We start from the raw sequence: 10,417 nt of genomic DNA on the forward strand, positions 1-10,417 counted from the left end.
CAGTCGCATTAACAACCGGATTGCTTGCATCTTTCGTTGAGCAAATGGACGCAGAACATGAGAGGTGGAACTTGAAAGTTGACACGGTCATTCTCCCTCACAAAAGCGGGAATGAAAGCGTGGAAGTAATTATGTTTGGAGCATATTTTGGCGAAAAACCTGGCTGGATTTGCTGGTAGAGGAAACTGGTTCGAGTGGTCTATCCCGCCAACTGAACTGACGGAACGCTACCGGGGACCAGGGCCAAACAAACGCAACCTTCACGCGGTTGTCCAACGGCTGGTACGCAATGAGGAAACTACTCTCAGCCAAATCGCTGGGATAACGAGCAAAGGTGGTCCGTCATTCACTTGCCTTCGGGTTCGTGAAGGCAGAGACGGTGAAAGGGGCACACTGGCGGGATCTATGGGGTGGTAACAACGCCACATGGTGGTGATGCATGACGGCGGCCCCGGAGGCACTCATGAAGTGGTGATCTTAGTCTGCATCGATACGCGGACTATTGTGGATAGGATTTGCCACTGGCTGCACGAAGTCGCTCATGACGATCTTCCGGGGTAAAGCAGTGTCCTAAAAAGAGCCATGCAGCCGTCCTTGCCTGCGTCTTCCACAGCATCTTGGGAAACGGAGTGCCTCTATTGAACCGACTATGAAGTATCTTTCTCGATACCCCTGTACTCCATTCTGAGAAAAATCGTATTTGGGTGCTTGTGTGGCCTTGAGAAGCCGGATATCAGACCATCCCATCACATCCCTCCCAATACGGCGTGGGGAGGTGGGACAGATTGGTTGCTTCCAATACCCTTTATTGCCAAACACATACACACCACCGACTGGCCTCGAAAGCTTCGGCAGATCCTGCGAGGCACCTTGTCATGATATTTTTTCTTCCTTTCGACAGCTATCTCTCAATATTTCTTATGCTGCAACCCGCCTGCGTATGGGAATCACACCACAATAACTTAAGCTGTTTTGGCAAATCTTCACTTCAACGAATGGCAAGCATACCCGGTTGCAACCAATCACCCTGGGAGCGCATAGCCCACCACGGGTAAGCGAGGCTGAACAGGGATCGCTTCAACATAAGATGGTTTGAATGCGATTTCGGTTATAGTTGGAATAGCATTATGCCATGGCTACAAGATCCCCCCAAAATGGCCACAAGACAGACAAGGAAGGCGCCGGCATTGACAGAACTGTACAGAAATCAAGGATTGTACGACTAGACATTGGAGTTGTTTTCTGTGGCCCCCCTGTCGAGTTGATGCCAACAACTTTCCTTCCGACGGGGTGCAGTAGCCGGCGCTTGCCAGCTGCATCAACCCCGCGTGAAAGACGATCTGCTGGAAGAACAGTGTTGTCACATCGAGCAGATACATTCGCAAGGAGGCCGATTGTGAAGGATTTCAGTGATAAGCTTCGTCTTCGGTTTCGGAGACTCCTTTGAGGCTCTCAACTCAGCCATACCCACATTCAAGCTTCAAGCCATTGTGAGCAAGCAGTGTTACATACATAGCTTGAACTTACTGGCTATCCAATGTCTTGGGTTCGTTTCTTGGCGACGGCCCGCATGCCATGTTCGGTCTTCCATTTCCGGGTTATCCGTCGCCCATGGCTCCCCTGTCTTGGATACAAGTTCAGATACATTCTCTGTCCTTGTTCCCCTTACCGGTCTCCATACGGCATATCCTTATGCAGCCAGTGACGGTGTATGAAATTCGTCAGGCCGCTTTCTGCCGGCACTGCAACATTTGTCCCAACAAGGAAATGGATCCAGTCGATAGCGGCAATCTCGGTATTAATTCACATGATGATTGCACCTCCTGGTAGTGAGCTTCTGTCCTGCGGCCGCGACTACGGGTCATGTACTTCTCACAGAGACTATACAACAAATGCCTGGGTGTGCAGCGCACACCTTGGCTTTTTGCTGGCGCTTATTCGTATCTTCAAAATGGATACCCCAAACTCCCTTATCCAAAGTTCGAGTTGTACAGCCTTGTGGCTGTTATCTTCATCCGGGGAATCGCTACACCAATTCACGTACACGCACCACGCCATGGGTAGGTCTGTCCCAATCATGATAAGAGACTGTCTACACGGTTGTTATAGGACAAGATCTAGCGGTCTCTGTCCCCGGCAAGCTTCTTTCCCAATCTGGACGGGTTACAATCTACAGCTGTTGACAATGGGTTTCCCAAATACAACGAGTCGTCGAGCAGAATCGTTGTATTTACAGTGGGATCTCTGTTGAACGATCATCTCGTTCGACCACATGGTTGGTGATCAGCGACACACCTATTACCGCCGCAGTCGCCTTGGGGTGGTACCTCGTACTACTCCTTGAGGCTCTGCTTCACCGCCCCTCCTTTATTCGCACATTGGGCATGTATTTATCTAGTGTTTATTTTCTATCAATGGGAGTTGTCCGCATACGCTTTGTATGATTCGATACCGGTGTTGGACAACCAACACCACTCGCTTCGCAAAGCGAGTCGCACAAAAGCCTGCCAACGACTGGTAAGATGACTATTGCGGGATGGGTATGATCTTCGTCGGCTCCATACCACTCCACAGAGAATCTTCAACGCTTTCCTGTTTCCATTAAGAGTTTAACCGTCCATTGGATATTGGGCTGTTGACTCGAACACTGCCTCATCCACACACCGCCGCTCTAATGCACCTCATCTAAGCGACCTCATCGCAACTATAGCCATAGTAGTTGCGGTGTGAACCGGCGTGAGTGCGTCGAAAATCGCGATTCACTACTCTCCTTGTTCTGCTAGGTCAAGTCAAGGGTGACAAGTTGTCGCTTGCTGAATCAACAAACATCAGCTACCGACCTTAGAAAAATGGGCGAAGTGCAACTCCTGGGGTATCTAGGCTTAGATTTACACTCAATCTGGTTGTTGGAAGACATTAGTCGCTACTGTGGGGGAGATAGGAGAGTCTGTATCGGCCCTGGTCCAATGAAGAAGCAGGCTTCAAGATTCATGCTCCGGCCAGCACACCCATTATCCATCACTCCGGCATAGTCTGGTCGGGTCGGGGCGTAGAATAGCACGGGTTTTTGTTGCCGTCGATAGGCGGTGTCGTTCGTCAACCGCATCATTCCGAGCTGCATCTTTCCACAAGCCCAACTAATACCTTGGGCTCTATGTTGAGTTGTACCTCACCCTCCTTTACTGCATTTAAGCATCTACGGACACAGCCACGCCATTTCGAAATTTCTGGTTTGGTCTCGTCACTATAGTCGGTCTGTTTTCCTCTTGTCTTCTAACTGTCGTGGTACCCAGTACTTGTATCATCTGGTTCTGCCAACTTGCACGGTTATTTTGTCTCTACACAGCATTCATACATTTCCAAACACGACACAAACTACGAGGAACCTCAAGCTGGAGCAATCCACAAGCTCAGGGTACCAGAAGATAGCACCGAGACTTTGTTGGATGATCACCTAGACGCTGGTCTGTACAGACTCGTACCCCTTTTCGGACCACCACTCATTGAACGACAACTGTGGACTTGCGGATTGAGCATCATGGAGACGAATGGGCATCACCAAGGTTGCGACTGCAAAGGAAGAAGCATCATTACGGTTCCCGAGGATGGTGTTTTTACATCGGCGGTGCCGCGGCCTGATGTGTTGCTCAAGATTCCACATGAGCTATTGGGGATTACAGGGGCACAGCGGGGATCAGGAAACTTCACAGTCGCCGACCCAAATACTCAGTTGGTGCGATCGTACGCGGCGAGAATTGCCGATCCCAACGACTTCGCTTCTGTATGGGAGCACCGCATCGTTCCACTGATAAAGAGGCTACTCAAGGAGAGTTTCAAGGCCAAGGTGTCCACCTACCAAGAGAAATTCCGCCAAAGTGTCCACATAATAATCTTCATTACCTTGAAACAACTGTTAAGCGGGGAGGAACAAGCGGAAATTCGTGGCAAACTTATGAACGGTATTCCCGAATCTTTCTCAGACATAAAGGTCGAGTTTCTGACCGGGAACGTCGAGGAAATTGGATATTGCCGCATGAAGCTGCGTCATGGGGAAGAAAGAGACGGGCTTGGTATAGAGTTGAGCCTCTTGGATATGCCTTGCGACCCCAATGATACCGGTTCCCACGGACTCCTGATCAGAGGGATTTCTGCCGAGCCAGAAAATAAAATGTGCGCCTCGACACTTGGAAGCACTGCCTGCGAAGTTGAATTGCACTTCTTTACCGTCACGTACCATTCGTCCGAGAATAATGCCGCCGACAGCAGTGCAAGAGTTCCGTCATGGGTCACGTCCGAAGTCCCAGGGCTCCATTGTTCTGGCGACGACGACAAAATCCACCGAGTTTGGACAGTCCGAATATGTGTGCCCCTGACAGGTGAATATTGGACGGAGGACCCCGGCTGCCAATCGGAGGAAAAACTGGTCATTGGCAGGGAATGGCCAAGCGGTCCAGATGCTCGTATCACGCAGCGATCAAATCACGCCGTCGTTGGCGGTTGTGTCTGCGCACGAGACATCGATGGCGGGTCGAATGAGGGGGTTCGATATATGTTTGCAGATGTGAAGGAGGCAATTGGGAAAGAATTGACCTTGCCAACATATATTGCAGGCCAGGGAAAGTTTGGGTCGGGCCAGCGCTCGTTCCTTGACTACGCCGAAAAGGGTGGACACGGTGACCCTTGGAATGTATTCTCTGTCGGGATGTCGAGAGAGGAAAGACTCCGTGGATCTGGTTTGGTGTATGGCGCAATGCGAGGGACTTATCCGCCAGCTGTTGTAACTTCGCGCCAGTCTGCGAAATATGACGAGGATCAGTGGACTGCGATGTCTGTTTATGCATCCACCGCCTGCGGTTTGTTGCATCGCGTCAGCCCGTCATCTGATTCGGCTCCGCCGACAACCCCATCACTCCTCTACTGCTCGACGGCTTCAACCAGTGCTCTAGAGGAGGAGATGGGGAGGCAGAAAGCGTACCCGATGGCAGTTGGCTTGCCGGCTGGCGCGGAGACTTCGTCTTTATTTAACTTCGATTTCCTTGAGTAACAAGATCTGGACACTGTCATTCCGTGCGACCAGTGCCACGGCATGCGGCTCTAGATGGCAAGCGTTGGACAGGAATGCTGTGGAATTATTGTCTCACTTCTGTTCTAGACGCAGCTTTCGGTGGGCTTTTCGGCTTCGATTTTCTGCTAGCTAAGCGCTTTATCATTGTTCGATAGGATTTCTGTAAAAGGGGAGTTGTTCTAGCTGCGGCCTACTATACAGACACGTTCATTCGTGGGAGGAAGAGATCGAGGTAGGCGACGAAAAGGGATGATTCTGCACAGAGAGGCGACTTTGGGGAAACAATGGACCCGTGGGCAGGCTGTCTATCAATCAAATCAGTTTCTATTCCCTCAGCTGATGCCTCGTACTCAGCCGCCCTGCAAGGTTGAGATACTTGTCTCAGATGGATATAGCTCATAGTCGCGCAACTGCAAATCCTTTCAGTCATATGTGTCCCAGGGCTTTAAATGCGTAACTCAGATAATTGGCAGCAACACCAGTCCATTAATTGGACACTGAAAACCCCGAGAGTCAGTCGAGTCATTTGGGTTCGAAGCAATGGGTCCACGGGTGACTTCTTCAGGGTTCGAGGTCGTCACTACAAATCGGTGTCAGAAAGTCAAGTCTAGTGCTCAAATACTGAAGGCCACGAGGGCTGGGTAACAAGGGTTCAAGATGATTCATCCTCGAGTTGCTTCGGAGCTGGAGGCTGGCTATTTCCAGGTCGGTATCGGAAACTCAAATCGAGGAATCAGAGAAACGCCCGACAATTCAAGGACAAATGGATGATGCTGATGAATGAGGCACAATTTCTTGCTTGTTTTTTGAGCGAATAAGTGCTTTCAGCAGTCTCCAAGGGGCTTGTGTCACTGTAACAATGGCCCCAGAGCCCTCTCACCTACATGGCAGACTGCACAACGAAGTTCCCAGCCCCCCTGGATTATGGAGCACACAATCCCCACCAGTATTACACGCATACCATAGGATGATATGATGGTCAATGATAAAGGCCAACATCTCCCTGTCTCGGTGATCCTCCACCGATGAAGGTCGCCGTTCATGAGGCCACCGCCTGTTTAGAAACTGGCATATACACGGAGAAGGCAGCCAACCAACTAGCTTACCCTGAAAGCATGCCGGGCTCGTATGGGAGTTCGGTCTGCTCTTCCCTTGCCTTTCAGCCTCCCCAAGTAAGGACCCGAAAAGCAATCAAGGTTCCCGTCCCGTTCGGCTTCAAAGAAACGGCGAAGGTGACTGGATCATTGGATTCCTCACCTCTGGAGCATCTTCAGGGCGGGGGAGTGCCTACATGCCTGCCTAGCTGCCTGGTTGTTCGGTCTGCTGCCAGTCCAATAGTGACGGGTTAGATCTAGTGGAGCACCCTGATGTGAACGGTTCGCGCCCCCCCACGGTGCCAGCCCCCCAACGGTGCCAAGCGACTCCCCTGACTTGTCCGACGTCCCAGTCCCTTGGAACTGGCGATGAACGTAGAGGCAGGGCTTGAAAAGGAACCAAGTACCTTTGAAGTAGCGCTGCCGTGTGTACAGTGCCAGCGACTGTCCGCAAATCTCAAGCTCCAAAGCATCAACGCCGCAACTTCCAACCCAACATTTCACGGAACAAAGAAGTGCATTTCTTTTGCATTTTATTTGTTCTGAAATGTTGGGTTTGATAATCTGCAGTCATGCTTCTGACCTTTCTATTGGAATTGGAGACAAGGCGAATCCGAAGGCTAGCGCCCACCTCCTCCCTCCTCCCTCCCCTCAAACTGGCTCAGTGAGCTTCCGGTCAGGCGACCCGACAGACCACGGCATGTTCACGAGGCTTGTATAAAGGAGAAAAGAGTTGCATATTGTGCACAACCACTAACACCGATGATTTTGCATGTTATTTTAGCGGCATCATCGCAAACAATTGCCAATTCTTGTGACGGCAGGGATAGACCAGTCGCATGTATCATCAGTAACACGTATGCTGAGGCACTTTTACTTAGCGATGTAGCTCACAGCTACCTATCGATGGCGTGATTGGGATGATGCTGTTCATAACTGCAAGGGATTAGCATTTGTACAAACAATATAGCCGCCCGCTCGTTATTTCCACAATGAACCCGGGGGATACACCAACTACGGAAAAGGAGGCGTTCCAATTAATTGTTGGCAGTATGGCCCTTTGTTGCCACCAGCCAACATGGACTGCAAACGGAAACTCCGTCTGTCCTGCATACCGGGATCCCTACCCCCAAGATCGATCAAAGGGTCCTCATCAAGGACGTATTCTTCCTCGAGCCTACCGCCGCTACTGCCACTCCCGACGGATATGACGATCTCATGGGCTAAACGTTATGCACCACAGATCTTGACGTAATAATATCAAAGACGTGGAAGGAGGCCCAAAGAAGAAGGCTCATCTGATCTGAGCCATTTCATCAGATAAGTCAGATGACCAATTTGGGATTGATAGATAACATACCCGCTCCAGTGGTAATGGCCAACCCAGACGGAGACGAACCCGGCGCTAATCCCCTGTCCAATAGTCCCACTTGTTCCCTGGGAGGTGCGTCTATCTGCATGTCATCCCGCAGTTTTCCAGGCGTGTAGTTCGTGGAGTCGGACAAGCCCATTTACGGCAAGGGTATGGGGGGAGCCGATCTTGTTCGAGCTCATCTCGGACCAATCCCCGTCCGGTAACCGAAGCGCCTCTAAATGCACGTCTTGACTGATTTGGGCCGCTAAATATGCAGTGCAAAGTGAGCGATTTAGTGGGGGCCACCTAAGTTCGCGAGATAGCCGGATGGTTAGTATCCACTTGACCGGAGCCGCCATCTTTCAGACCATACACCACGGAGAGGGAGGAGAGGAGGCTGAATCTTGTGCAACTGAGCCGAGGAGCTCATAGCGTGTGTGGTCTCCGTGTGTGGATATTCGCACTGATCGCTGACCATGTTTATAGTCTAGAGAAACCCAAATCGATCGGGGTGGATGCGTCCTGTGTCTCCTGTGCTTGTAGGTGCATTGGTTGGAAGCCGACCCCAGACGAGCTACAAACTTTTTCATATTGACGTAATTATTTCCGTGGCTTGAAGAGAAAAACCTGTTTGAAATTGTTGCACCGAGATCAGTTGCCCTATACTTCGTTGCGTTGCTGCCACCGTGACCAACTTGAACAGGAGTTGGGCGGTTATACTACAACCACCTCCTATGTGCGAGCCCAAACTATGGTAAGATCATTTCGGGCAACATCATGAAGCAAACAATATATTGGACAAGTTCTTGAAAGAATCTTTTTCCAGGAGATAAAACAAATGCGCCTCGTCCTCCCGCTTCCACCGGCAGCGAGTATATATGTTGATGGGCCACACCACTTGGCACCCTCGTTGAAGTGGCCCGACTCACCACAGTTCCAGTATCATTAGACGTAAGGGTGGACTTGAAACCCCGTTGGAAAGTGTTGAGAAACTCTATAGGTTCGCGAACGTTTCTTTCTCTTCGTTGTTATTGCTCTCTGCTTGTCGTGTGGCCGGAGTGCTACTGTTTTCGTAGCGACTCATCCACGTTGCTTTGCACTGCCGATTCGTCATGCCATTCGACCTCCTAATATTTTCAAGTCTTCCTATAGAGCGGAGCTTGCTTTTGGAAGATTCGACGGAAACGAATAAACAATATTTCTTTGCATTTCCTTCTTAGCGGAAACCAGGTTGGAGGTGCCTGTTGAGAACCATACATACTACCACCCCTATCCGTTCCGCCTTGCCATTCATTTATCAACATCTCGTCAACTTATAACGGCCCACGATGATTCATTCATGAGAAAGATGGACCGCATGAGTACCATCGCAAAGAGGTACGGAGAGATGAGACACAGGAAAAGGGGGCATACGTACTATCACCCCCGTGACACCGTGTCATTCGCACCTCAAATTTTCCTTCACCATTCTTATATCGAGCGACGGCAGAATATCTCGGGAGAAAGATCGATAAACATCTGCGACACGAAAACAGGAGGGGGCACATACATACCGTCACCGCTGCTTCATCGTGTCGTTTTCGTGGTCACGCTTGCTTCAGGCTACTCCGCTTGAAGAGAGATGCTGGGCTGGGATGCGAAAGGCACAGGTGGGAGCATACACACTGCCGCCCCTAGTCTGTCGCTCCATCAGATCATCAAAGGGCTTTTCAGTCCTCGAAAGAAAAAGTAGGAGAGTTTATGAAGGAGATGGAAACATGTGCACATGATTGATTATGTTGAGAAGAGGCTGCGAGGTTCCAGATGTCGCAAGAGAGAGGGGGGAGAGCGCTTACCGACGGGCATGCGGACATGCTGTCACTACCGTATTGTTGGTTCAGTATTCCAATGACATTTCTTCACGTTCTAATAAAAGAAAGTAGCTAACATTCCCAAGGACAGATGACTACGCTTGCAATTCTATGAGATAAGACGACGAAACATGAGTAGAGACGAGACGTACAAGTGCGAGCACGCGATGCATGGAAACATCGCATACCACTTCAAGCCTATCTCCGACAGTTATTCCCGGGTGTTCTCATCGAATCCACTTCGCAGCACAGCTCTCATGATTCCTCATCAGCGTCGCGTCCTCAAACACGTCAGCGAGGTCTGCAAATTCCCGCATCCTGAGGCCACGACGACAATTACCACGATTGAATTCTTCGTAACCTGCCGAATTGCGTTGTCTTGGTTTATTTTTGGACACAGACTTGTTCGGCGATTAGCAATGTTTTGGATGCAATGCTGGCTTGGGATCATTTCCCTTCAAGAGAGTATCTGTCAAGCAGGTGGCAGTGCTTGCTTATGCTTGACCTGTCCTGGTTCGCCCTGGTGTGCCGCACAGCAACAACTGCTGCTTGCATAGATTCTCACATCAGTGTCCGGTCGAGTATTGTTTCCTTGCCTCTTTAACTAGGAAAAGGCGCAGCAGCCGAAACCAAGGTCTTGGATGCTTTCTCTGAAATTCAATCTCGAGTGATCATCAGCCCCTTGCATCCGGGGCAGATGTCATGACATTGGAACTTCGCCCCAAGAGTATATTTGTTGGCCTGCGATGATGACCTACAATCCTCTAGGCCGACGTCCCGCCCTAATGAAGCGACCCTTTATTCACCGAACAATCCCTTGCACGTTCTTCTAGAATTAGGAGCTGACAAGTGCGAGAATGCTGGCAAGCAGCCCACACAGTATGTTAGAAATTTCTACTTTGACAATGTCTCGAGAGCAGAGGGAGCGGTTGCCTTCACGTCTTTCTGCCTGACCCGGCCGTGTTTTGGCTCGAGGCTGAGGAAAGCTGTGGGGTCTCGAAAGCATGCATTGAACCGCGGCCTATTGTTAGCAGTACGGTCTATCAGGATTGCC

At 50.4% G+C, this 10,417-nt stretch overlaps 2 protein-coding genes across 2 annotated transcripts; both read left to right on the top strand.

Annotated features, from left to right (window-relative positions):
• The first annotated feature begins 1,579 nt into the window (after nt 1-1,579).
• BCR38DRAFT_126751 (uncharacterized protein) lies at nt 1,580-2,326 on the top strand. The gene has a single exon (XM_040853520.1). The coding sequence runs from the start codon at nt 1,712-1,714 to the stop codon at nt 2,249-2,251; it is 540 nt and encodes a 179-aa protein (XP_040709579.1). The 5' UTR covers nt 1,580-1,711; the 3' UTR covers nt 2,252-2,326.
• A 1,212-nt stretch (nt 2,327-3,538) lies between these two features.
• On the top strand, nt 3,539-5,044 carry BCR38DRAFT_491219 (uncharacterized protein; the record flags this gene model as incomplete). Its single annotated transcript, XM_040864631.1, has 1 exon — nt 3,539-5,044. The coding sequence occupies one exon, from the start codon at nt 3,539-3,541 to the stop codon at nt 5,042-5,044; it is 1,506 nt and encodes a 501-aa protein (XP_040709580.1).
• Nucleotides 5,045-10,417: the final 5,373 nt, after the last annotated feature.

This window comes from Pseudomassariella vexata, assembly GCF_002105095.1.
Source record: "Pseudomassariella vexata strain CBS 129021 chromosome Unknown BCR38scaffold_28, whole genome shotgun sequence".
In the NCBI taxonomy this organism is placed as follows: Eukaryota; Fungi; Ascomycota; class Sordariomycetes; order Amphisphaeriales; family Pseudomassariaceae; genus Pseudomassariella; species Pseudomassariella vexata.